Below are 27,711 nucleotides of genomic sequence, written 5' to 3'. Positions count from 1 at the left end.
TCGGGTAAGTGCTTGTGGGAGAAAAGTGGGGAATAACACGCATGCACCTTCTCCATTTATATATATATATATATAGATTTACCGATTTAGTTTGTGGGGTCACGAAGAGTCGGACACGACTAAACAACAACAAAAGATTTACAGAGAGAGGCTTGGAACACAGTCTCTTCGAATAATGGTGTTGTCCCGAATGACTCTCCAATGCCTTTTTTTCTTTTTTCCTTTTAAAAATAATTCTTTATTATTTCAAATAACGTTTTAACAAACATAAACATACATACACAAAAATAAACAATTGCAATGTGAATAAACCATAGTGAATACAAAGTTCTCCTATTATTTTAGCTATGCTTAATCTTCTGTCTTGAATACTTCCCCTCCTTCTTATTATACAATATTTTTCTTCTTTAGCTCCACAGGTTTGTATGTTATGTTACCTTTCCTTTCTTCCTATTTTAAAATCTTATCCTACTTATCTTTTGCAAACATTCAATTTCTGCTAGCAAAGAGTTACTTGGACAATATAGTTTTAAATATTCTTTGTGCATACCCCCTTCTCTTGATACCGTTTGTGTTGAGAAACCTCTTACTGAATCAGTCAATTTTGCCAGTTGCAAATACTCTAGCATTAATATTTGCCAATCTAATATTACTGGTGGATTACTGCAAAGTGCTCTACATGGGGCTACCTTTGAAGGTGACTCGGAAAGTACAATTAATCCAGAATGCGGCAGATAGACTGGTGACTGGGAGCGGCCACTGAGACCACATAACACCGGTCCTGAAAGACCTTCATTGGCTCCTAGTATGTTTCTGAGCACAGTTCAAAGTGTTGGTGCTTACCTTTAAATCCCTAAACGGCCCTGTATACCTGAAGGAGCATCTCCACCCCCATCATTCTGCCCGGACACTGAGGTCCAGCGCCGAGGGCCTTCTGGCGGTTCCCTCCCTGAGAGAAGTGAGATTACAGGGAATTAGGCAGAGGGCTTCTTGGTAGTGGAACACGCCCTGTGGAAATAAACATAGAATCATAGAGTTGGAAGAGAACACAAGGGCCATCCAGTCCAACCCCCTGCCAAGCAGGAAACACCATCAAAGCATTCCAGACAGATGGCTGTCAAGCCTCCGCTTAAAGACCTCCAAAACAAGGAGACTCCACCATACTCTTTGGCAGCAAATCCCACTGTCGAACAGCTCTTACTGTTGCCCTCTTATGGACACGTTCCAACTTGTCAGTATCCTTCTTGAACTGTGGTGCCCAGAACTGGACACAGTACTCCAGGTGAGGTCTGACCAGAGCGGAATACAGTGGTACTTCCCTTGATCTAGATGCTATACTCCTATTGATGCAGCCCAGAATTGCATTGGCTTTTTTAGCTGCTGCATCACACTGTTGACTCATGTCAAGTTTGTGGTCTACCAGGACTCCTAGATCCTTTTCACATGTACTGCTCTCAAGCAACTTCCTGAGTTTTATAAAACATCTGAAGGAGGCCACCCAGAGTGGAAGGCAGTGGCACCTTCTTCTGAGTTCCTGCACAAGAAGAAGAGTTTGGATTTGATATCCCTCTTTATCACTACCCTAAGGAGTCTCAAAGCGGCTAACATTCTCCTTTCCCTTCCTCCCCCACAACAAACACCCTGTGAGGTGAGTGGGGCTGAGAGACTTCAGAGAAGTGTGACTAGCCCAAGGTCACCCAGCAGCTGCAGGTGGAGGAGCGGAGACGCGAACCCGGTTCACCACATTACGAGTCCACTGCTCTTAACCACTACACCACACTTGGCTTGCCCATTCAGGCTGCAGCCCCTCTCCTGTTCTCCACACACACAAAGAGACACAGCAAGGAGTATTCAGAGGTACAACCCCCCCCCCAAATATGGAATATCTCCATTTTATTTTTTAATTTATATTTTTTAATTTATTACCGTATATTGATATACCACCTTGATCTTCCAAGGATCTCAAGGTGGCTTACATGGTTTTCCTTCTCCCCATTTCCTCCTCACAACGACCCTGCGAGGGAGGTGAGGCTGACTCCAAGGGCACCCAGTGAGCTTCATGGCTGAGTGGGAATTCAAACCCAGGTCCTAGTCCAGCCATTGCACTGGCTCCTCCTCCTTGAATTGATCTCAAACCCTTTTGAGACCAGAGAGACCTTTGTCTAGTCCAAGAAGGATACTGAGCAGCTGGAAGGTGAGCAGAGGAGGGCGACCAGGAGGATCAAGGGTCTGGAGACCAAGCCTGATGATGAACGGTTGAGGCAGTTGGGTTTGTTTGGCCTGGAGAAGAGGAGGTTGGATGGCCACCTGCAAGGGATTATTCACCCATGACTCCTGCGTTGCAGGGGTTGGACTAGATGACCCTCGGGTCCCTTTCCAGCTCTACAATTCTAGGACTCTAGGAATCCATGCCTGGAAGTGCAACCTGGATCAGAAGGGACATCCTCCTCAGGCCGCATCCTGCTCTGACCCAGGCAAGGCAAAGGGCTCAGTCTGGAGAGCAAAGCTCTGGTGTTGCGTAGGCCTTTCAAAATCCTTATTTAATGGGAAATGAACAAGTCTTGCAAAGGTTTGTGGAAGTTCCAGGAGGTGGTCCTCCTTTGCCCAGCTGGAACAGTATCCCCCTTTCCCCCCCATTTTTGGAGGAATGACTGACCTCCTCTGAACTCTTTCCTCCTCTGCATTGCAGGTCACACAGTCCTTGTGTCAGATGCTCTCCAAGGACCAAAGCATCCTGACCAAGAAACTCTAACTTTTCCCGGGACACTAAGACTGAGAAAGTGCCTCTACCTGCCCTTTTCTGGAGGCTGTGGGGTCTTCTGAGCTAGTGTGGTTCAGGGGCAGCCTCCTTATGCTGTAAAGACTGTTTGGGGCAGGCCACCCTCCCGGATTGTTCCCCCCAGACCTCAAGCCCCCCTCCCGTAGAAGACCCTGGCCACCCTGCTTCGGATTGGCTTCGTTTTCACTCCGTACACGATGGGGTTGAGCATGGGCGGCACCAAGAGGTACAGGGTGGCCAGGAGGATGTGGACCTGGTGGGGGACCCTGTGGCCAAAGCGGTGGGTGAGGAAGGAGAAGAGCCCCGGGACGTAGAAGATGAGGATCACGCAGCTGTGGGAAGCGCAGGTGCTGAGGGCCTTCAGCCGCTCCTGAGTGGAGGGCAGGCGGAAGACGGCTCGCAGGATCAGGGCATAGGAGAGAGCGATGGAGAGGACATCCAGGCCCACCACAAAGAGGGCCACAAAGAGGCCATACATCCTGTTCACGGTGGTGTCTGCGCAGGCCAGCTTGACCACCGCCATGTGCTCGCAGTAGGCGTGGAGGATGACCCTGTGGCCGCAGAAAGGCAGCCTGCGGAGGAGCAGGCCAAAGGGAGCAACAAGGATCAGGCCCCGGAGGAAGATCAGCAGCACCGCCTTGGCCACGGTGGACGCCCGCAAGATGGCTGAGTGCCTCAGGGGAAGGCAGATGGCCACGTAGCGGTCCAGGGCCATGGCCACCAGGATGCCCGACTCCACCGAGGAGAAGGCATGGATGAGGAACATCTGGGCCAGGCAGGCATGGAAGCTGATGGTGCAGGGCCCCAGCCACAGGATGGCCAGCATCTGGGGAAGGGTGGTAGTGGAGAGGACCAGGTCAGTGACGGCCAAGGCAGCTAGGAAGAGGTACATGGGCTCGTGGAGGCTGGGCTCCAGCTTGATGACCCCCAGGAGCAAGGAGTTCCCCAGCAGAGCCAGGACATACATGGAGCAGAGAGGGATGGAGAGCCAGTGCTGGGAGGCCTCCAGCCCAGGGATGCCGGTCAGGAGGAAGGTGAGGGGCCGGAGGCTGATGTTGCCCACGGTCGTCATGGCAGCTCCAGACACCTGGGAGAAGCAAATGGGAGAATGGATGGTGAGAGAAGCTGGGAGAGGCTGCCAGATCAGGCCAAAGGGGACCCACTAGTCCACCATTGGATCCAAGCACAAGAACAACTCTCTCCTTCTGTGGCTTCCTGCTTGGAGTCATAGAAGAGCCATCATCCTGGCTAGCAGCTATCAAGAGTCCTGATTTGGGGGGTGGGTGGGCATGGGATTGAGATTCATGGCCATTGCCAGGGGGCAGGGGTGGCAGCTGCTCCCCCCTAAATCAAGTACAAAGGAGAAATTGTAGAAAGGTTTTGACAGGATTCTCTGAGCACTTGGGGCAAAAAGAAATCCATTTAAAACAACTGTTGTTGAGACATTTCCTTCTGAATCTGCTAGATGCAGCCAGACCGAGGATGATGGCAGGTGGGGGTCCTCTCCCCCTAACCTCCGTCCTGGCTACGCCCATGTTGAGATCTTGACGGTTTCAAGGGGGGTATCTTATTGTGCTTCCACCCTGCCCTGAGCTTGATTTCGTTGAAGGCTGAGGGCTCAGAAGTGTTTAGGTATTTTACTCCACCTGGAGTTCTGTGTCCAGTTTAAGGAAGATATTGAGCAACTACTGGAAGGTTTGTGGGAAGGGTGGTCAGGGGCCTGGAAACCAATCCTTGTGACGAAGGGAGGAGGGAGTTGGGGATGCCCAGAGAAGAGAAGATGAGGTGACCCGAGAGCCGTCTTCAGGTGTCTGAAGAGCCCTGGAAGGTGGAGCAAGCTTGTCTTCGGCTGCTCCAGAGGGGAGGACTCAAACTGATGGCTTCCGTCTACCAGAAAGGAGATTCTGGCTGAACATTACGCATCACTTTCTGAAGATAGGAACTGTTGGGTGGTGGAACAGACTCTCTCGGAAGGGGGTGGGCTTGGAGGCATTTAAGGGGAAGATGGGTGGTCACCAGCCAGGGAGCGTTTAGCTGCGATCGCTGCATGGCAGGGGCTGGTCTAGATGACCCTGGGGGTAGAAGGGAAGGAATGGGAAAGGGAACGGGTGGGGGGGAAATTGGATCGGAAGGCAAAAAAAGGACGATAGAGCAAAAGAGGGAAAGGCTAAGAGAGGCTAGAAATCAAAGCCGGGGGGGGGGGGACTTTGACTGCTCAGGACAGGCTAGCAGTTAAAGCCTGAAAGGATTAAGATCGGATATAAAGATAAGGAGTGAATAAGAGCGTGGGGGGGGGAGAAGGAAGGAGGAGTGTGTGCCTTGTTGCAGGGGGGAAATATTAGCCTCCTTGTTTCATCACTTTATAACCATTTTATTTAAAAAATTGCTTCTAGGGGGGCAGCTGCCCCCCCTGCCCCTCACTGGGTACACCCATGCTGGGGGATCCCCTCCAGTTCTCCCATTCTGTGATTCTGTTCTTCTTTGGCCTCTTTCTCTGAGACGTGAGCCTGCCCCCCCAGGCCTTCCAGCCTCCCTCCTAGGCTTACCTGTTGCCCATAAGCCGCCACCACATCCCAGCCAGCTCTGAGGCTCCCGCTCAGTCTCTCCACCTTGGTCAGGCTGCCCGACTCTGCTGCTGGTGGTGGTGGTGATGCTGGGGTGACTTTAAGTGCCCGTGTGCCCTCTGCACTGGCATCTCCAAGGACGCCCTCCTCCCCTCTGCCAGCTGCTCTCCGCTGGAACTCCCTTGCGTGAGAGAGTTGTGTGAGGGATCAGGGATCACTCAGGGGATCGATGTCACTGGCCTGGGGGAAGGAGTCGCCTCAGAACAAAGCTGCAGAAGCTGGCAGATTTCGGAGGTGCAGGGGGGTCCGGGCCCCAGGAGAGATCCACCATCCAGGAGAGAGCACCACCATTCCTGAAGGCCTGAGCAGGAGGAGTCCCTCCTCCACAGAAACAGAGGATGGTAGAGTTGGAAGGGACCCCAAGGCTCATCTGGTGCAAAGCCCGGAGTTGAGGGGGAAGATCTATGGAGCCAGAGGAAGGAGCCTCACAGCTTAGTGAGGGAGACCATGTTGAGGGTCTGGAGAGAGTATTCAGATGGAAGTGAAACTGGAGGGAGAAGCTGTGGGAAGACGCTCTTCTCCTTCTGGGGTCTCCAAAATATTAAGCCGCAAAGGAAGCTGTGCAGTTTCAGCAGGAAACCTGATTTTAAGAAATTGTATTAATTTTATTTGGTTTGATTGTAATAATTTGGAAAATTAATAAAAATAATTTGGGGGGAAGGTGGGCAACCAAGGAAAAGGGTCCCCTCGCTCACGGACCAAAGTATGGAGCTGTGAAGGAAGCTGGGCTGTGTCAACAGTATTTCACTGTGATAACTAAGGAACGAGAGTGAAGTGACGGAAATGGAGCGAAGCTGTTTACCACCTATTCTAGAAACCTGAAGTGTAACATCTGACTTTTAGCAACTGAAGTTGAAGAGAAGCTGTGCCTGGATCTGCCATATTTAATTGAGGCCATTAGCAGGGAGAGTCCTTTCCTTGTGAATGGGTGGTTTGTGGTGGGATCTGCCCCAGGGATCTTTGCCTTGGCTGGAAGTGAGAAGGACCAAGACCAGAGCCGAGAGAGAGGCTCTGTGTCACTTTGTCCCTGGGGCTCAGCACCGTCCTCTACGCATCCGGACCCGGAACCTGCGCAGGTGGATCCCTATAGGTCTTGTTCTCCAAATGGGTGTTTCTGCGCAGCACCTTTTGATTCTCATTCCAAAAAGCAGCGCCAGAAATCCCTGTCACATTTTGAGGCTCACCTCTTTTATTGTTCGTAAAAGGTGCTGCATTGCACCCCTTTCCTCTCTTGGGCTCAATATTTTATGTAGCGGCAGGAAAAGAGACAGGTTTTGAAATAGTGCTTTTAAGAGAAGGTTAAGGGGTGATATGATAACCATGTTCAAATATATAAAAGGATGTCATATAGAGGAGGGAGAAAGGTTGTTTTCTGCTGCTCCAGAGAAGCGGACACGGAGCAACGGATTCAAACTACAAGAAAGAAAATTCCACCTAAACATTAGGAAGAACTTCCTGACAGTAAGAGCTGTTCGGCAGTGGAATTTGCTGCCAAGGAGTGTGGTGGAGTCTCCTTCTTTGGAGGTCTTTAAGCAGAGGCTTGACAGCCATCTGTCAGGAATGCTTTGATGGTGTTTCCTGCTTGGCAGGGGGTTGGACTGGATGGCCCTTGTGGTCTCTTCCAACTCTATGATTCTATGATTCTAAGATCCTGCCAAATCCGTTGGTGCCTGAGTGGAAAGGCAGGCATGAATTCCTGAAATGGAGCATTGTTGGGAGGTGGGCGTATGACCCCAAGAGGTTTAGGAACTTCTGCTGGAGTTAAACAGGCACACATGATGAAGAGGTGCTTATCCTGTACCTTTTGCGCCATACATTAAGTTACACGCACCAGGAATTAAAGGAAGGTTGGTTTATTACTTGAAACGAAAGCAGCAGAGTACAGGGAGGCTGTTTTCAGACAGCCAAGTTACAATGAAAGGGAGCAGCGAATCAGACAAGACAAACACGCCTTGATCTGATGGTGTAAAAAGTATCCTGGAGTGATCACAGTGCCGGATTTATGGATAGGCTAAGTAGGCTGAAGCCTAGGGCCTCTAAATCTAGGGGGGCTCTCAGCCCGCCTGCTCCCCAACAGGCAGTCTCCCCTCTCCCAAAATTGCAAACCCAAGTTGCAGGACATTTCATGATAATATAGCAAAACATTGTACCAATTTCACACATAGGAAAACAACAGTGAATATAACAATACACAACAAACCATGTTTCAATACTGTAAATATAACAAGAGCCAGTGCTTTTTCCTGGGGGGACGCAGGGGGGCGCATAGCCCTAAACATTTTGTGAATCTCTGCACTTTTGTCCATTTACTGTATTTCTTCTCCCCGATTTGAGCTAAACAATGGTGATTTTCTTGAGTCAAAATGAGAGTACCCCTACACATTTTTTTAAAGAAAAAAAGCACCGTCAAGAGTAGTTAAACAACATGCATGCCCAGTCCTGCCCCCTGGGGAAGAAAGGAAGCTGTGAGCTCTTTTGCTCCCCCCCCCCTGTAGCGAATCCCACGAGGCCACGGCCGGGCTGTGGACCTGTAGGATCAGGTGGAGGGGGTAAGGAGGATGGGATATAAACGACATGCCTCTGGACCCTGCACACTTTTGCAAGAGGCAAAGAGCACCTGCAATGGGGAAGCTGTCCTCCTGCCTCCCCGGCTCCAACCCTGGGTAAGTCTGGGGGGCAGCACTGGTCACATCTTGCTATTGTGAGGAGGGGTCAAGAGCCTGGCAGGGACAGTGGCTGCAGAAATAACCTTGCGGGTTTGGAGGATGACCCAAGTCCCTGCTAATTCTTGGGGGTTCTGTAACCAGGGAGGGTCGGAATTGATCAGAGGATCCGCATGGCTGGACTGCTCAGACAAGTTTCTCGGTGAGACAAGGACCTTCTCTGGCCACTTGAGTGTCCTCCCCAGCACCCCCCAAGAATGAGCTGGGTTGCAAGAGCTGCAGCTAAGGGAAGGGGCAACCCAGGCTCTAGGGGGGTTGTCCCCCCCTCCCACCTCACCTGGCTGCTAGGTAGGAGAGCAAGAGCCCGAGAGAGAGTTGTGCATTAGCTGAGCTGGAAGCTGGAGACACAAGAGACTGGCTTCCTCTGTGCTGGAGCCAAAGCAGTGGGGTAGGAAGGCTGGAAATAAATATTGTCTGGCAACCAATATGCTCCTTTGGTTTCAGATACTAAATGGGTAGATGAGTCTAAAAAGCCCCAGGCACAAATTTCCAAGGCCGTCTAGCCACTATGGGGGCTCATTTTCCAGTTGTTATGTATTTAGCGTTAACTCTAGAAGAGTATACTCCATTCTGGCCAAACGAAGTCTCCTGATGGATGTTGTGTTCTGCGGGTGCTTATGTGGGTAGTGTTAAAATCAGAAAGGAGGGGGCAGTTAAACGACTCCCCCAAAATCCCAAGACCCCACCACAGCCTCCAACTAAGGCCAGGACAATGAGCGTTGACACAGGCACCAGTCACATACACAAGAGCAAAGAGGCTCAGAAAAGCAGCCTATAAAATTGTAGCAAGAAGGGGATTCCATGTATCTTGCTGACCATCCAATATAGAATCAAATAATCGCTAATGACTCCTCTGGAAGAGGGGAATCCTGGGCTCCCCCTGCCTCCATCATCCCTTCAGCATAAGGTCTCATACTCCTTGCCCCTCCACAAGGTGTGAACTTAGCCTCACAATAGGAGGCAGGAGGCGATCAAGGGCAGCACATACCCCAGGCAGAAACCCATCAGGATGGGGGATTGGATCCTGATCTTTTCAAAGGAGAAACACAGGGAAGCCCTGAAGCTAGGGCATGGGTAGGTAAGCTAAGGCTCAGGGGCCGGATCCGGCCCAATCGCCTTCTAAATCCGGCCCACGGACGGTACAGGAATCAGCATGTTTTTACATGAGTAGGATGTGTTCTTTTATTTAAAATGCATCTCTAGGTTATTTGTGGGGCATAAGAATTTCTTCACCCCCCCAAAAAAAACATATACTCTGGCCCCCCACAAGGTCTGAGGGACAGTGGACCAGCCCACGGCTGAAAAGGTTTGCTGACCGCTGAGCTAAGGGGATGTATAAATACTATCATTGGTCTTTGGGGAAGAGGGTAGTTAAAAGATGTCAGGAACTGGGGTTATAGAGAGGGGTGGGTGATGGGCTGATATTTCTGCTTGCCAAACACTCCTACTTTGTGACATACCAGTATTTGTGATGTATTGATGATGCTGTTGGAAGTGTATTATGATGGGGGGGGGGAGTCTTAAAAGTTGACACAACCCCATGCTCGGGGTTCCTACTCTTTGTGTGTTTGAACCTTGTTGCAACAAATAAAGGTCAGGTCTACTGACTGCTGTTTGCTTCTTTAACTTGGCTGGGCACTCCTTCTTTTGCTGGCCAGGAGAGACCCGCAGGGCATGGCACCCCAACGAGCAAACCCTCACCCCAGGATTTTTCCTTACCAGTAGACAGCTGGGCTAGCTAAAGCCATTTTCTTGCAAAGAGACAGGTGGGAGCCATTCCTTAGGTTCCTTCTACTCGATTCTAAGCGCAGAGATACAAAGTCACAAACTTGGAAGGGACCCTCAGAGATCTTCCAGACCAGCCTCCCAATCCTCTAGCCGTATACTGTAATGGCATTAGGATATCAGACATTGTATTTCCCGTGACTTTCCTAAGGATTCCCAGAATGGAATTTGTCTTTTCCACATTTCCACCGAGCTCTCCCTATGACCCCAGGATCTTGCTCCTGGTCAGCCACTAGCGGTCCAGACCCTGCAAATCAGCTGCTGGGAATCATTTTGAATATGACTCTTTTCTTGCAGGATGGCAATTATTAACAAGCCGTCGTAGTATTTATGCATATCAAGTCCAATGCAATGCCTTTCTCTCCCTTGAGCCCAAGAGAGGGTCTTCTCGCTTCTTGCTTTCAAAACTCCTTTGCAGCAGCGCATAAGTTATCGGTTTGTCTGTCCTCACAAACTCCTCCAAGCAGTGTGTTCTTGGAGTCTCCACCCTCAGCAAAGCAACAGTGAAACAACCTCCAACTCCCCCCCCCCCAAAAAAACCCCACTACTTAAGACACAGACATGCTCAATTTTAAAGGGAGCTAACAAGTCCACAAGGCAATGATTCAGTGTTTCTGTAACCTCAGTTGGAGTCACGAGATTTGCAAATGTTACATTACATTACATAGGTTTTCTTCCCCACCCACCCACTAAAATTTATTTTTTGTACAGTACATAGCCTAACAAATACGGTACAAATACTAGCAACACTCTCTAACCAGAGGCTGTCCTGTGCTTTGTTTCTCCGCAGAGTCTCCTCCTTGGCCGACCCAGCCGTGCCGCCCAAAGATGCCCCTGGCCCTGATCCATGATGCTGCCTGGCACTTCTCGCAATGCCACCGCCAGCGCTCCAGGCCCCTTTACCCTCCTGGGCATCCCAGGGCTGGAGTCCCGACAAGCCTGGCTCTCCATCCCCTTCTGCTCCATGTACCTCATGGCCTTGCTGGGGAACTTGTCCCTCCTCTTGATGGTCAAGAGGGAGCCCAGCCTGCATGAGCCCATGTACCTCTTCCTCTGCATGCTGTCCCTCACTGACCTGGTCCTCTCCTCCTCCGCCCTGCCCAAGCTGCTGGCCATCTTCTGGTTTGGCAGGCAGCCCATCAGCTTCAGCGCCTGCCTGGCCCAGATGTTCTTCATCCACTCCTTCACGGCCATGGAGTCTGGCTTCTTCCTGGCCATGGCCTATGACCGCTACGTAGCCATCTGCAACCCTCTGCGCCATGCCACCGTCCTCACCAATGCCGTGGTCGCCAAGATCGGGCTGGCTGTCGTGGTCCGGGGGGTGGTCCTCTTCTTCCCGCACCCCTTCCTGGTGGGCCGCCTGCCTTTCTGCAAGTCCAAGGTCATTGCCCACAGCTACTGCGAGTTCATGGCCCTGGTCAAGCTGGCTTGCATGGACACAGCGGCCAGCAGGGGCTACAGCCTGAGCCTGGCCTTCCTCATTGGGGGCTTTGACGTGTGCTTCATCAGCCTGTCCTACGCCCTGATCCTGCGCACAGTCTGCCGCCTGCCCTCCAAGGAGGCCGGTCTCAAGGCGCTGGGCACCTGCGGCTCCCACATCTGCGTCATCCTTGTCTTCTATACCACGGCCGTCTTCTCCTTCCTCACCCACCGCTTCGGCCACAATGTCCCTCACGCCGTGCACATCTTCATCGCCAACGTCTACCTGGTGGTGCCACCCACCCTGAACCCCATCATCTATGGGGTGCGGACGAAGAGGATCCGGGACCAGGTGCTGCAGGCTGTCCTGTGCAGGAGGAGGTGAGGATGGCGCCCAAGCAGCTCACAACTTAGTTGCGGTTCCTGCATTGCAGATGGTTGGACTAGTTGTCCCTTGGGGACCCCTTTGAATCCTACAATTCTATGAAGTCGCAGAGCAACTCTTGCAGGGGAAGAACAATACCAGGAAGGCATTGCTTTCCCATTTTCTACTGGGAGTGTCTTTGAAGGCTACTATGTTTTGTTTTGTTTTTTGTTTTTTAAAATAATTTTTATTAATTTTACACATTAAAAAACAAAACATACATAACATATTCTCCACCTTCTTCCAACCCCCCCTCCACAGGCCCCCTCCTGCCACGAGAGAGTCCCATGCAAGTAGACAGTTGAAGGTGGTCCATTTTATAGTTGGATTTGTCCCCTCCCCCCTCTCCTGCCACCAGAGAGCTCCAGAGTAACAAGGCAGAAAGAAGGAGAGTGTCCACCCAACTATTTATCCAAATACATTTTTTAACTTTATACTAAAAAAGGGAAAAAGAAAAGAAGAAAAAACGACAAAAAGAGAAACCCACCCAACCCCCCCCCCCTAAAAAAGAAAAAAAAGGAAAAAAAGAAAAACTATTATGGTCATTCATTTTAAATAAACATTGTAAGGGCTTCCCCAACCTCCCCCCCTACCCTGATTTTCATTTCCAATTCTCATTTAACAGATTTCTTATCATTATTCCCATTCTATTTGTCAAATTTTTTAACCTTATTTTATATAAACTATCCCTTTTTAAATCCTCCTTCTCACATTATAAATTTAATTACAGGTAGGTAGCCGTGTTGGTCTGAGTCGAAGCAAAATAAAAAATTCCTTCAGTAGCACCTTAAAGACCAACTAAGTTTATATTTTGGTATGAGCTTTCGTGTGCATGCACACAAGGTATCTGAAGAAGTGTGCATGCACACGAAAGCTCATACCAAAATATAAACTTAGTTGGTCTTTAAGGTGCTACTGAAGGAATTTTTTTATTTTGCTATAAATTTAATGTTCTTATTTCCAAATCCTATCCTAATTCCATCTAATCATTCTTTTCTTCCCTTACCTAATTTTTCTCCTCCAAAGACCTCTGTTCCTTTTAGACCATTTGACCATTCCAAATTTTAATTTACTATATATCTATTTAATAATATACCTACTCCTCCCCTGGCCCCAGCCCACCCCCTTCAGTCCAGCAAGTTCCATAGTCATCAGTCCAGTTTTCAATCCTTTTAATCGATCCTAATAATAAATTGTCCATTCTTCCTTCATCCCACCCCCTTTTTCCAATATTTTACAATCCAATCTTCCTTATGGTCCCCCTGAATTTTCCCACATCTTTGCACATCCATTTCCTTGCGCGTCTTCTGTAGTCCAAAAAGTTCCATCACTTTGGTCAGTCTGAGAATTTCCTGTCCTTCCCCCAGTATAGGAGGAATAAATTCCAAATCTTCTTGTTGAGCATGTTCTTCATTTCCTTCCTCTTTCCCTTCCTGTTGAACTTCATCTTGTTTTTCAATATCACTGTCATTTGATACATTGTATATACTGTCTTCCTCTGCTGTTACACTGTTCATGTCCTCCGACTGTAAAGATTGTCTCCATTCTTGCAATTGTAATTCCTCATGATACATTCCGATTCTCAGTTCCCACAAGCATCTCAAAACATTTTGCTGGAACGCAGATGGATATACTTTTGTTGACATTCTCAGGCGCTTTCAAGGTCACTTGTCTTGAGTGTCAGAAAATAGTTACTCCTTATTTCACCAACCACATTTTACAAAACTGGCTGCCATATTTGTCACAGTTCTATTGTCTTAAATTCTGTAAAAATGTTTAAGATATGAAACCCAAAAATCCATGCACTCTTTTCCTTCTTTTTCTTTTTAATAATACTGTCAGCTCGCTGGTCTGTCCGGGCTGCTGGCTCCAGGAAAAGAACAGACCTTTCCCAATTTAAATCTATCTCCTCGCAGGGAATTTTAATCACCACTGTCCGTCTCCCCTCTTACCCTGCTTCAAGGGGAGAATCTTTTTACCACAGTCTTTAGAGTTATCTTTATAAAAATATACTTCTTCTCCAGGTTTCAGGTTCTTTAATTTAACTGTTTCTTACATCAATCAGTGGGAGGAGATGGCTTCCGTATTTTCTCTCTCCCGTTTCCTAATTGTAATCCAATAAATTAATTTTGGAGTCCTACTCACTGTCCTTTTCCGAATTGTTCTTTGGAAGTATCCAGCGCTCTCCGCCTCCGGTTTCGGAGCTTCTCTCCACGAGGTAGCGATGTCGCTCAAAGATGGCCCCCGCGACTTCTACCCTTCTCACTCCGGCGCTCTTGCTGAGACAACCGGAGAGTTGGGGGAGTCAAATGGGGGACTGCTGAGCTATCTTCATCCCTGGGACGCTCGACCCGGGGCTCTAAGGGGTGCAGCGTCGCTCTCGCTGCCTTCCCCCCCCTCACGAAGACGGGCTGCCTCAGAGCTCAAGGCAAACCTCGCCGGACGGCGCTGGCGCTGGACCGGAAGGCTACTACATTTTGGGTGACATTTTGAAATCCTGAACACAGACTAGAACCCCACAAACTGATGATGATGCCGCCCAGGAGCTCACTGCCATCTTCAGATGGCACCAACGTGGTCTCTGTATCCATGCAGTGAGACTTGCTGGGCCTGGGGTGGGAGTGGGGGTAATTCAGCAACAATCTTCTGCCAGTGCCCTCCCCCCGCCCCACCCTTTGAGCCAGGATGAAACCCAAATTTTTGGTGGCCTTGACCCAGTCTGTCATGGATTGGCTGGATGCAGAGGAGGGCGGGCACCAGCTGGGGAGCCCCCAAGGGGAGAAGGCTCAATGCCCGGGGATCGGTGGTGGGACAATGATGAGTGGTCAAAGGGAGAAGGGGGAGGAGGCTGGGAGGAGGAGGAGGTGTGGGAAGCAGAAGAGGCAACAGGGTTTAGTGAGCAGAGAGAGGCTGCGGCAGAGAGCAGTCCAGAATCAGAGGCAGAAGCAGAGGCTGGAGAGGAGGAGGAGCCAAGAGGCAGAGATCAGCCAGGCTGGCAAGGAGAGGGATGAAGCAGGAGAAGCAAAGATGGACAATGCGGAGGAACCTGAGATTGCTTAGGAAGGGGGACTTAGGGAACTGTGGGAAGGTGGAGACCTCCAGTCCCCACAGCTGCCTCATGGGGCGAGAGCTACAGGGGTGAGTTGCTGTGCCCACTAGGCCTGTTCTCTTGAGCTGTCTTGTTCCTTTGAAGAAGTAGTTAACTCCACGGATGCCTTGTGAGTTATCGCTGCCCTGATCCTGACACAACCCCTGCCCTACAAGTCCATTTCTAAATTCCTGGTGGGATATTGGTGAGGTCCAGATGGAGAAGAAACTTAGAATCATAGAATCATAGAGTTGGAAGAGACCACAAGGGCCATCCAGTCCAACCCCCTGCCAAGCAGGAAACACCATCAAAGCATTCCTGACATATGCCTTGGAGAGGCTCTCTTACTGATGGAGAAATTGCCATGAGAATCCGTCCATTAAACTAAATTAATTTCAATTAAATAGACATCTGGTCATTCTGCTGGGGTGAGGGGGACTGGTGAATATTTACTATTGCTTCTTGAATAGGTAAGTGAAATCAACCTGAGGGAAATGATTACTGAGGAAAAAATGTGCTTTAAAACGACACTTTGATCCCTTCCTGATTTATTCCTTCACCCGTTCTCCGTCCATGAGACCAACCCACCCCCTGTGTTACAACTCTTGTTCACTGAAATATGGGGGTTTGCTCTTCCCCAGAACTCTCCCCTGACAGTCTTACATTTTCCATCTGTTGTGATGTGCTAAAACAAAATATTGCTTATCCTTAAACATGGTAGCTTTCAGAAAACCTGTTTACTGAGCATTCATGAAGGGTTGACATAAAATTTGCAGTGAGTCTGGACAACTTCAGCTGTATTTCTGTTGGTTTCCCTTGAGGTTATATGGTGTGGCCTCTACAAGTATTTCTCTCCCTTCTCCCCATTACTTTTCTTATCCCAAAGGTCTTATTCCTGGGGGGGGGGGGGCAGCAGCGAGGAGGCAGATTTGCAGCTCTGGAGCACCAAGCCATGTTCAGTGGCGCAACATGAACTTGCAGGTCTCAGACGGAGGGCTCATCTGCACACACCCCTTTGTCACATGATTTCTAGGGTCGGGTGAGAGGTGTTTTTTTTCTGATAGATGTTTCTTCCCGGAAGAAGTGACAGGACAAAAAGACAAAGAAAAAAAGGCGAATCTCCCCCAAATGACAAATGGAGGAAATCTTAGACCCCAAAGGAGTGCAGGTGAGCCCTGGCTGGTAGTCAAGGCTCTCCAGGTTTCAGACAGTGGGTCTCTCGCAGGCCTCCCTGGAGGGGTTGAACCAGGGCTGTCTTTAGCAGATGCGGCGCCAGGGTGCAAATATCCATCCAGCGCCCCCAAATTACCACGGATAGTGGGGGTGGGGGCGAAGCTGTGCACTGCCAGCCATCGGGGGGTGGGGTGGGGTGGCACAACTCTCCCCCATGCCGCTGCGGGAGAGCAATCCCCGCAGAGGCTTGGGAGGGAAGCTGTGCGCCCGGCAGCCGTATAGTAAGTGAAGTCACATTTGAAACAATACAGAAGCAGTCAAAGGGAATTTCCTAGGAAGTGTTTTATTCAGCCTCAACTGCAACCATGTGTGCTGAACACACAGAAACACATAGATAATGATAATGTGAAATTACTGGGAGTTACAGTCTCCAAATAACACTCAACACATGCAAGCAGATTAATGGAATAGGACACTGTTAGGAGTCATTCTGCAAAGAAACAGAAAAAGATGACTGTAACTTTAAGAACTGTTTCTGTGAGTTCTGGGTGTGAGTTCTAGGCGGATTAGGTACAGCTGGTGATGAGTACAAAATAAGGAGAAGTTGCAGTTTGAATTTGCCTGCAAAAGAGAACACCCATATGCTTTGTGTTTGTAAGGTTGTAAATAAAACTCTTGCTGGAGTATTTCACACCTGTCTTGTGGTTCTGGCATCTGCTGCCAGGAAGATACAGTTCCAACAGGTTATGTGCCCAGTCCTGAGTGGGCAGACTGAGCGTGGAAGAAAACCCAGGGGCTGGAACAGACTCAGCGTTTCTCAAAGAGCTGGCAGGAAGGAGTCGGCAGGGAGTGTCTGCTTGAGACCAGGAGCCGAACAATCTTTCAAGCCAGGTGTGAGCAAAGAAGGTGACCCGGAAACTACAACTAATCCAGAATGCGGCAGCTAGACTGGTGACTAGGAGCAGCCGCCGAGACCACATAACACCGGTCTTGAAAGACCTACATTGGCTCCCAGTACGTTTCCAAGCACAATTCAAAGTGTTGGTGCTGACCTTTAAAGCCCTAAACAGCCTCAGTCCTGTATACCTGAAGGAGCATCTCCTCCCGGCATCCTTCTGCCCAGACACTGAGGTCCAGCACCGAGGGCCTTCTGGCGGTTCCCTCATTGTGAGATGTAAGATTACAGGGAACCAGAGGGGTTTCTCAGTAGCGGCACCCGCCCTGTGGAACACCCTCCCAGCAGATGTCAAGGCAATAAGTAACTATTCTACTTTCAGAAGACAACTGAAGGCGGCCCTCTTAAGGGAGGTTTTTAATATTTAATGCTGTATTGTTTTAATATTTGATTGGGAGCCACCCAGAGTGGCTGGGGAGACTCAGCCAGATGGGTGGGGTATAAATAATAAATTTATTATTATTATTATTATTGAGTTCCGTTACACAACTGTGAAAACTCTGCGGATCCGTAAGTGTGCTGATGTCAGTTGGCATCAGTCACTGTGATGTTCAGGCTGGAGAAAGCTTTTGAAGCTCCCAAACGATCTACCAGGAGGGAGAGAACATGCTAGTCGGGCATGTGTCTCTGCCAGGGTCCTTCTTGCGAGTAAGACATCCTAACACCCTGCTCCCCTCCAATCGCTGCACGAGGGGGACTATCCCCGAAGTGAAGCGGCCCAGGAGGTGGTCCAAGAAGCTCCTCGTTCCACAACAACCCTGCCAGGTTGGCCACTTGCATTTCACCCCCTTCCCAGCAAGCAAAGCTACAGTGGCCACTCAGTTCCTGACTGTTGACCACCGAGGAACCTGAAAGGAGCCTTGAGGTTGGCAGAGAGGGGCCTCTCACCCCTTCCCAGACTTTTCCTCCAACCATTTATTACTACTGTTTATTCAACTTGGCCACCCTCACCTCTCCTTCAGCCCTGGAAGGAAAAAACAGACACACGGCATGCATTTCTTTTCAAAACATGTTTATTCTCCAAGTTGGCTCTGCCCCACGGGGCTTACAGTCTACAGCAGAATTGGCACAGGATGGGGAGGGGATGACTTTTGGGCTCTGGGGGAGGAAGGGGGGCAGGTCCTTGTTCATATCAAGAGAGAGGGCCGGGGGGGCCAAAAGCTGTTCTGCATGGCCGTCTCTGCAGGGATGTTGTGGGGAAACGGGCTCCTTTTGCACCCAGGTCTCTAAGAGGGGATAAACGGGTCTGGACTATACCACTTCAGATCCACTGGAGGGGGAGGTAAAGGGACACCCAATCACCCACATTCTGTAAGTGGAGGATCCCTGATTTATTTATTTTTTGGGGGGGAGGGATATGCCAATTTTGCTCAAGTCTGTCTCCCCTACTCCAACTATCCCAAAGACAAGGGTTGCTTTTGATGTGATTCCTGCCTTGCGGGGGGCTGGACTAGGGGTCCCTCCCAATTCTACACTTCTATCATTTCACAGCACGCAAGTGAGGAGGGGCAGGGACTGTCAGAAAGGGGGGCTTTTGCTATGCACAGCTCTGGCCCCCTCCTTAAAATCACAGTCGTGAATCTGCAGGATGTGAAGCCAAGCAGACCCTTGATCCCAAAAAGGCAGGGCAAGGGGGCTTTCCTTCCCACAAGGGACTGGTGGGACAAGACCAGTGAAAGAGGAGGGACCCAGGAGTCCGAGGGCCTATGATCCACTTCGCCCTGTCCACGGGATCCAGAGACAGGCAACAAACATAGTTGGGAGCTCAGTTGCCCAAAGTCCGTTACTGCAGAAAAAAGAGAAATCCGTGAGATTCCTACCCGATTCAGAGAGAAAACATTAGCTGGCTGGGGGTTGCAATTGCAGGAATTGCTGCACAACAACCCTGCGAAGTAGGCAGACTGGATCCCCCCCCTAGACCACCTTGCAAGCTTCATCATGGCCAGGGACTGGGGATTCGAACCCAGATCTTTCTGCCAGGGCCTAGTCTGGCACTCTCACCACTGCACCGCACTGCCTCTCAGTTAGTGGCATAGAGATATATATTTTAAAAGAATAAAAAACTAAGGAATCGAGAGAACTTGGTGGTCTTGGGAGCTTCTTGGCCACTGACCTCCGATTTGGGCTTCTCCAATTTGGGTTTTTCTTCAGAAGCTGAAAAGGAGGGAAATGAAGCAGGGAAAGGTTAATGACAAGAAAAGCCAGAAATCCCAGGGAAATGGACAATAGTACATGAAAGCATGCAGAAAGCTAAAACGGAGGTCAACATTTCTGAGCCTCTGGACAGGGATGTTTTTAGCAGGCGACCAAAGAGTCTGGCAAAGGCTCTTGCTTGGTATCAATAGGCAGGGAGTTCCAAAGGGTCTTGGAGCCAGAAGGGACCCCCAACGGCCATCTAGTCCAACCCCCCCACAAGGCAGGCAGCTTTTCCCCAAGGTGGGGCTTGAACCCACAACCCTGAAATCAAGAGTCTCAGGCTCTACCAGCTGAGCTTCTTGTACTGGCAAATGTGGGAAAGGGGAGTCAATTGGCCAGTGCCAGTTCCGACAATCAAATATGTCAAGTGGGGGGGGGTGATCAACTGCTTTTATTATCAATATTTGCATAGTCTTAATAGATTCTGAATTGTCTCCACCAGCGAAATAGGGTGGGATATAAATAAATATATTATTTCTATTTTTCATTATAATAATTATACTTGAGGGAGGCTGGGTTATTGGTTTGCTTTGGTTCTCGTTTTTATCATGTATGCTGCATTTTCATCCTGCATTTTTATGCCGCAAGCTGCCCTGAGATCCACGAAATGAGGGTGCTGTGCACGTTTATAGAATCCTAGAATTGTAGAATGGGAAGGGACCCAGAGGGTCATCTAGCCCAACCCCCTGCAAGGCAGGAACCTCAACTAAAGTATCCCCAAAAAACATTGACCTAATGATAAAATTTGACTATATTCATAACAAAAATAACAGTACAGAGGGGGGGGGTGAGGACAGCCTTACCCCATCTGAAGAGGGACCGCAAGACCCCCAGGAGCACAATGGCAACCAGGAACAAGCCGATGGCATCCTCCAGGGAGGGGCCCAAGGACCCTGGGTGGGGGGGAGAAGGGGCAGAGAAAAAAGGGGGGCATCAGTGAGGGAGAAGGGGGCGACATCAGACCCCAACCCCCACCCTGCCTTGGCCACCCATTGCAGGTCCCCAAGCTGCACCTTCGCCCCCCCATGTCCTCCACCCTACTTGATCAGTGCCAATTCACTGAGGGCACCCCAGCGGTCCTCTAGCCCAACCCCCTGCAAGGGAGGAATCCCAGCTAAATCACGCAGGACGGACGACCCCCCCCCTCCAACCTCCGCCTAAAAGCCTCCAGCAAAGGAGAGACAGGAAGCGCACCCAAAACCAGTCTTCTGGGCCTAGCTGCCCACCCCCCCGTGGACCCCGGCACAGACCCCCAAGTGCAGACTTGCACACGGATGCCCCCCCACCTGCCACATGGAGCACGGCCGCCTTCTTGACCCCCGCCTCGCCCAGCCCGGCGTGGCCCACGTGGCAGACGTAGGAGACCCCGTGGTCCTCGGTCGGGACGGGCAGCAGGCGGGCGAAGCTGGTGAAGCTGAAGGTGCCGTCGAGGGCCTGGCGGTGCCCAGAGTCCCCGATGTCCAGGAAGGCGTCCTGGGGGGCGGCGGACCCCCTCCGCTTCCAGCTGACTGAGGCCCCCAGGGGGTAGAAGCCGGAAACTTCGCAGGCCAACTCTGGGCGGGCGCCGGGGGGCACCGAGAGTGTCATTGGGCGCAGCGTCACCTGGGGGGGCTCTGCAGGGGGAGACGGGGAGAGGGCGTGAGCACAGCGCCCCCTGGTGACACCCAGGAGCGCTGCAGGTAGCAAAGGCTTCCAGCTCCCAGGAGAGGGTGGGTTTTGGATTCGAATCCTGACTGTGGGGGAGGGCATCTGATCACCCACTGGGGGACAGGAAGACAGGGCTTGGTCTAGTGGCCAGACTCTTCTTAAGGAGCCTCCCAGTCTCTGGATCACTTGGTTCTTAGAATCCTAGAACGAGAAAGGTGGAAGGGATCCCCAAGGGTCATCCAGCCAACCCCCCTGCAAGGCAGGTACAGTGGTGCCTCGCTAGACGAATTTAATTCGTTCCACGGGTCTTTTCTTATAACGAAAAATTCATCTAGCGAATCCCATAGGAATGCATTGAATTTTTTTTTTTGCCCATAGGAACGCATTAATTGAATTTCAATGCATTCCTATGGGAAACCGCGATTCGCTAGACGAATTTTTCGTAAAACTAATTCGTCTAGCGAGGCAACCTCCACTAGAAAAAACCTTTCGTTAAGCGGAAATTTCGTTAAGCAGGGCATTTGTTAAGTGAGGCACCACTGTATCTCAAGGCAATTTGGCCACTGCGAGGTTTAAGTACTCTCCCTATGTCCTTTTGGAGCCTCCAGGCTCAGGAGCAGTCTATCTGGATCCCTAGGTCCTTGACGGCATCTGGACCGTGAGAATACAAGATGCTGGCTCCATGGGGGTCCCCCTTTGGGCAGAGGACCCCCCTTTCCCCCCCCGTTGCTCACTCACCCACCACCTTGAACTCAAGAGCCTGCTGGGCATGGAGGTGGGGCAGGTAGACGGTGCAGATGTAGGTTCCCTCGTGGCGGACGGCCACGCTCCGCAGGCGCAGGGAGGCGCCTCCGCCCTCGGCGTCCAGCAGCAGCTCGGCCCCCTCCTCGGCCACCGACACCCCTTGCGAGGCTCCGTCATAGGCCAGCACCACCTTCCCGGCCCCCCGGAACTGATGGCGCCACTCCACCGAGAAGGCCGAGGCCGGCGCAGAGAAGCCGCAGTGCAGGACCGCTGGGCGCCCCAGGCGGGACTCCAGGCGCGGCGTCCGCGTGAAGACCGACAGCACCACTGCGCAAGGAGGGAGAGGTGAGCGGGAGAGGTCCCTAGCGGTCATCTAGACCAACCCCCTGGGCAAGGGAGGAATCCCAGAAGGGAACAACGCAAACTCAGCCTGCAAAAACAACAAACCCACAACCTCTTTGATTTAGTCATTCATTTTATTTGCAGGACCCTGTAAGATGAAAGCAAGATTTGCCAAATGACTCAAAATCCACTTAAAACTACTCCAAGGAGTTCAACTCAGCAGCTGCATTTTATCCAGGGATTCCCACTTTCCGTTTGCCCCACGGTGCCCCCTACCCCCTAAGAGGGTGGAACCGATGGCATGGGACACCCCTCTTTTAAATCATGGCCTTTCTGCCCCGCCTTCTCCTTCCAGGGGCTCAAGGCGGCCTCCCTCCCCTTCCTCTGCCATTCCCCCGCACCGACCCTGCCAGGTAGGCCAGGCTGAGAAGCAGCGGCTGGCCCTCATTCCCTCTCCCCCAGGCTGCTGGCGCAGGGCCCTAACCGCTAGGCCATGCTGCTCCCCTTCCGCCCGCCAGGGGGGTACCTTCGGTGTTGGTGATGCTGCTGACCCCATCCTGCTGCTTCCAAGGCCCCGGGGTCTCCTCGGTGTGCAGGATGCTGCTGACCCCGAACTTTGCGTCGGGGGCTTGGATGCTGGCTATGAGCCACTTGCCCCTCTCCAGGGCGCGGGGGCAGCTCCCTCCGCCCGCCAGCCCCTCCGCCCAGGGGACGTGGGACTCTTGCGGTGCGTAAGCGTTGATCTCGCAGGAGGATTCAGCCTCGCTGGCATCCGGACTCAGCCACGGCGGGGGGGTGGCCGAGGCATGCCCGCCCCACAGGGCCCCAGAGGGGTCTGCCGGGAGGATAAAATGGGGGGGAGGTGAACAAGTGTCTGGGGGGGGGATGACAAGCTTTGTCTCTCCACTGTTGCACCCCCCAAACCTGCATCGCAGGGGTTGGACTGGATGATCTTTGGGTTCCCCACTGTTTCAGAAAACTCTGAGGGTGTCAGCCAGTTAAGTTCAACTCATAGAATCACAGAATTGGAAGGTACCTCCAAGGGTCATCTAGTCCACCCCCGAGATGCCAGAATCTCAGCAAAAACACGTGGTGGTAAAACAAGATGCCCTCTAAGGAGTATTTATTTTGTCCCTTTAATGAGATTTAAATACCAGTTAATAAACCAAACCAACCAAGCAGTTTTGTACCTCTGAATAGTGTAAACGCTGAGGTTGGAAACCAATTTGAAGTAGATCCGAAATAAGCATAACTAGATTAAATTAATACAAAACAGCAGGACTCCTGAGTTCTGGAGATGACTTCTTTTGTCCAATTTGAGTTATAAAATGGTGATTTTCTTGAGGCAAAATGACAGTAACCCTAAACAATTTTTAGAAAAAAAAGCACTGTACCTATATACCAGACAAGCATGTATGGAACTGAAGTTATTTGCATTTAAAGTGATATATTGTAATATTGTAACCTTTTCCCCTTTTCATTTCTTTGTTCTTTATTCACTTTTTATTTCCTTTTTTATTATTCAAATATTCTCAATTTAAAGTGTGTGTGTGTGTGTGTGTGTGTTTGAGCCACAAAATAATTGTGTTGGCCCTCAAAATAACTTTACTTTTTCCTATCCGTGGGTCTCTCTCCCAGTAAAAGTCCGCTGGGGGCTCCCCTAGGCCTTGGGGGGCTCTGGCACCCGGCACAGTTATTTCAAATGACCTTAAACCCTAAGAGTTTAAAATAGAAAGGTTACCGAGAGACGTAGATGGTATATATATATAGATATTGAGAAGCTGCCAAATGCTGTTTGGGCCTGTGATGGACAGCAGAGCCAGGCCAGTCAGTGGATTTAGTCCCCCAGAAATAGAGTTGTAGAGTTGGAAGGCATTTATACCAAATAGAGTAGGTTGAGAATCAACATATATGTTTTTGGATAATAATATCACCTAGACCAGGGGTCAGCAAGGTTTTCCGACCGTGGGCTGGATCATTCCCACGGACGATTGTCCATGGGCAGGACATGCGCAGCGCGATACTGGAAATCGCGACTGCACATGCCCAGAAGCCGAAAATCGCGCCTGCGCATGCTCGGAAGCCGAAAATCGCACCTGCGCATGCCCAGAAGCCGAAAATCGCGCCTGCACATGCCCAGAAGCCGAAAATCGCGCCTGCACATGCTCGGAAGCCAAAAATCGCGTCTGCGCAGAAGCAATTTTTGGCATCTGGGCATGTGCAGATGCAGTTTCTGGTATCTGCGCATGCGCAGATGCCATTTCTGGCACCACTTGGCGGGTCCCCGCGCTACGCCGGTTTAGCGCAGCACACGGGAGACATGCCAAACAGGCGGCTTGGCAAGTGGGTGGCTCGTGGGCCGGTTAAACGGGCTACGTGGGCCGGATCTGGCCCATGGGCGGGAGGTTTCCGATGCCTGACCTAGACCAGGCACCCCCAGACTACTGGATACGGCCTGGATGACGCAGTTATCCGGCCCGCGACAACCCCCACAGCCCGCTCTTACCGGCACGGCATGGCACAGCTGCCCATTTCCAGCTCAAAGGAGCACTGGAAATAGCTTGCATGCATGCGCAAGCATAATTTCCAGCACACGTCCTGGTCGGAGGAGGCCCGTGCGCATGTGCACAAGCTATTTCCGGTGCTTCTGCGACCCGGACGTGTGCCAGAAATAGGTGTGTGCACGTGTATGGGCGCGCACTCTCCGCACAATCGGCGCTGCAGGCACCAGCCCGAAGCATGGTAAGTTTGGAGACCCCTGACCTAGACATTAGGTAAGTATATATGGAATTGTAGTTATTAACTCTTATAATGATATAGCGTATTATTATTATTATTATTATTATTAGGTGTTGTTCAATTACACTGATCTTTTAAAATGAAAAAATAGTTTAAAAATAATAGTTTAAAAAAATAGTTTAAAAAGGGGTGAAGTTTCCCAGCCTCAGTTGTTGCGCCTGTGAAATGGGTATATCACAGGGAGGCTGAAGTTAGAGTTGCTTCGAGTCCATCCAGGTGAATGAGAAGCAGGGCTGGGAAGGGGCCATGCTGGGCTTTGCAAAGGGTCTGGTTCTTATTTCAAGGGTGGGGGGGGGGTGTTATATCGGGGGTCTCCATACCCAGGACCTGGAAGGCCAGGCCGGCCTCCACCTCCGGGGGCAACTCAGACTCCAGGGCAGATTCTTCCAGGCGTCTCCCGGGTGGGGGCAGGAACAAAATGGCGGAGCGCTGCTTGAGGGCGCCGGGCATGACTGAGCCTCCGCCCCCAGCCTCCTCCATGAACCAGCAGCTCAGCTTGGCCGCCGGAGGCGAGGATCGGCCAAATGACACTCCTGCGAGGAGAAGAAGAAGAAGAAGAAGGGGGTGGACTAGATGGCCCCTGGGGGACCTCTAGGAGCGGAAGGACCTCAGGAGAGCCCCAAAACAGCAGCAGCAGAATCTGGGTCCAGACCAAGGGGACCCCTCCCACCTAGCCCAGCTGCCTGTCCTCACAGCAGCCGACCAGCCCCCCCCCCCAAAATGGAAGAAGCCCCCCCCCGGCAAGCAGGAGTTGAAGAGCATTCCACTCTCTCCCGTCCCAAGGTAGACTGGCTCTGTCCAGGGAGGCTCCATTTGGACGCAGCAGCGAACAAAGCAGAGCCCAAGGGGACGCCCACCAGGTTCCCCCCCCCAAACGAAGATGCCCCCAACTTGGGGGGGGGGGCGCAGAGGGCAGAAGCAGCGGTGCAATGGGCCTGATTCGGGACTCCCTCTTCCAGGAAACGGAAAGCGAAAGCGGAGGGACTTTCCCGGGCCAAATCCCCCCCCCTCTCCGGGCACCCGGCAGATCCTTCGTACCAACACCCCCCCACCCACCGGAGCAGTTTCCCCCCGCCAGCCCCTTCCTCTCCTTGCAAGGGAAGAAGCTGCACCGGCTGAGTTTCTGCCTCCCCCCCCCAGCCTCGCAAGGGGAGGGAATCCGACCAAGGGGGCGATCTCCCCCGACCCCCCCCCATCTCCTCTTGGACGCCACCTCCGCGCCGCGGTTCCTGCTCGACCCCCCCCCCCTCGGAGGGGAGGGGAGGGGACCCAGGCGTCCGGGCCAGAGCTCTCCTCCTCCCGCGCCCCGCTGCGAGGGACCCAGGCGTCCTGCCTCCACCTACCCAGCAGCAGCGGGAGCAACAGCAGCGGGAGCCCCCTGGCGCGGAGCGGGTCGGATTCTGCAGCCATGAGGCTCCGCAGGGAGAGAGCCAGGCGAGAAGGCGAGCGGCAATGGCGGAGGCTCCGTCCGTCCTCCCGCGGTTCCCCTTTCGGTTTCGGAAGGAGGGCGGGGCAGAAGGGGGGGCCAGTTCCTCCAAAGGGACGGGCGTCTCTCTCTCTCAAATACCTTTCAGTCCGCTAGGGAGGGAGCAGGTGAAGAATCATCATCATCATCATCATCATCATCATCATCATCAACATAATGGCACGAGGCTGCTTTCTTGATGGCCTCTGAGCCGAGAATCACTCTGCACATGCCCTGGTGCAGGCATCCCCAACCTGCGGACCTCCAGATGTTTTGGACTACAATTCCCATCTTCCCCGACCACTGGTCCTGTTAGCTAGGGATCATGGGAGTTGTAGGCCAAAACATCTGGAGGGCTGCAGGTTGGGGGTGCCTGCGGGCCTGGACCATCCGGATTCTGGGAGGGAGGGAGGGAGAGCGGCCAGCTGGCTCTGCTCAGCTTAAAGGGAAAGGGAAAAGGGACCCCTGACCATTAGGTCCAGTTGTGACCGACTCTGGGGTTGCGCGCTCATCTCGCGTTATTGGTCGAGGGAGCTGGCGTACAGCTTCCAGGTCATGTGGCCAGCATGACAAAGCCGCTTCTGGCGAACCAGAGCAGCGCACGGAAACGCTGTTTACCTTCCCGCTGTAGCGGTTCCTATTTATCTACTTGCATTTTGAGGTGCTTTCGAACTGCTAGGTTGGCAGGAGCTGGGACTGAGGAACGGGAGCTCACCCCGTCGCGGGGATTCGAACCACCGACCTTCTGATTGGCAAGCCCTAGTCTCCCTTGCCGTTAGTCCGGATCAGATGTGGGCTCCTTGGGGCAGAGTCCTTGGCACAGATGGAGGAGGGGGGAGGGACGGAGGGCAGCCCCTAAGCCAGTGATGGACAACCTTTTGAGCTTGGTGTGTCAAAATTCGCCAAAAAAACCGAGCATAACTTGGGTGGTGTGTCACTTCAAGAACAAAACCATAATTTCATGATATTTATATCTTAAATAACAAAAATGTATAATTGTAATATATAACTGTATTTAATTACCAAAAACTAATTATTTAACCAAACCAAACCAAAAACCCCTTATTTATCACAAAGTGCCAGAGTTGTTGAGCTTTTTTTGGGGAGCTGCTGACCAAAGTTTGGGAGGTTTTTTTGGGGGGGGTTGCAAAAGTTGCTTTGCTTTTGGGGGGGGGGATGCCCCAAAGCTGCTGCGCTTTTTGTGGGGGAAAGAGAACAGAAATAAATGACGAATAATACCTTTGCTGGAACTAACACGCAGCACCGACATAGTCTGCCAAAGCACCAAAAAAACCCAGCACAGAACAGGTTAAAAAACGAACGCTGTTACACCCATAGTCTGCCAAAGTGCCAGGAAAAAAAACAGCACAGAAAGAGTTAAAAAAAACCAATCTCTGGCTACCAGCAACAACAACAACAACAACAAAGGATCCGGGTTTTAACAGCGGAGACAAGCTGTAGGAGGAGCGGGAGAACAAATTGGGGGTTGGGACACAACAACAACAGCGTGAATGGGCCGATGGGGCGTGTGCCAGCAGTGAGGGCTCT

The 27,711-nt window shown here is 51.5% G+C and overlaps 3 protein-coding genes across 3 annotated transcripts in view; 1 reads left to right on the top strand and 2 right to left on the bottom strand.

Annotated features, from left to right (window-relative positions):
- LOC132592054 (zinc finger protein 260-like) overlaps positions 1 to 27,711 on the bottom strand; it is a 140,096-nt gene that overhangs the window by 14,897 nt on the left and 97,488 nt on the right. The gene's annotated exons all lie outside the window — the stretch shown is intronic.
- LOC118085591 (olfactory receptor 52L1-like) lies at positions 2,907 to 3,851 on the bottom strand. Its single transcript, XM_035116422.1, has one exon. The coding sequence runs from the start codon at positions 3,849 to 3,851 to the stop codon at positions 2,907 to 2,909; it is 945 nt and encodes a 314-aa protein (XP_034972313.1).
- Positions 10,762 to 11,715, top strand: LOC118085008 (olfactory receptor 52P1-like). Its single transcript, XM_035115259.1, has one exon. The coding sequence runs from the start codon at positions 10,762 to 10,764 to the stop codon at positions 11,713 to 11,715; it is 954 nt and encodes a 317-aa protein (XP_034971150.1).

The sequence above is a fragment of the Zootoca vivipara genome, chromosome 4, assembly GCF_963506605.1.
Source record: "Zootoca vivipara chromosome 4, rZooViv1.1, whole genome shotgun sequence".
NCBI classification, from domain to species: domain Eukaryota; kingdom Metazoa; phylum Chordata; class Lepidosauria; order Squamata; family Lacertidae; genus Zootoca; species Zootoca vivipara.
This window is presented reverse-complemented; position numbering and strand designations above follow the sequence as displayed.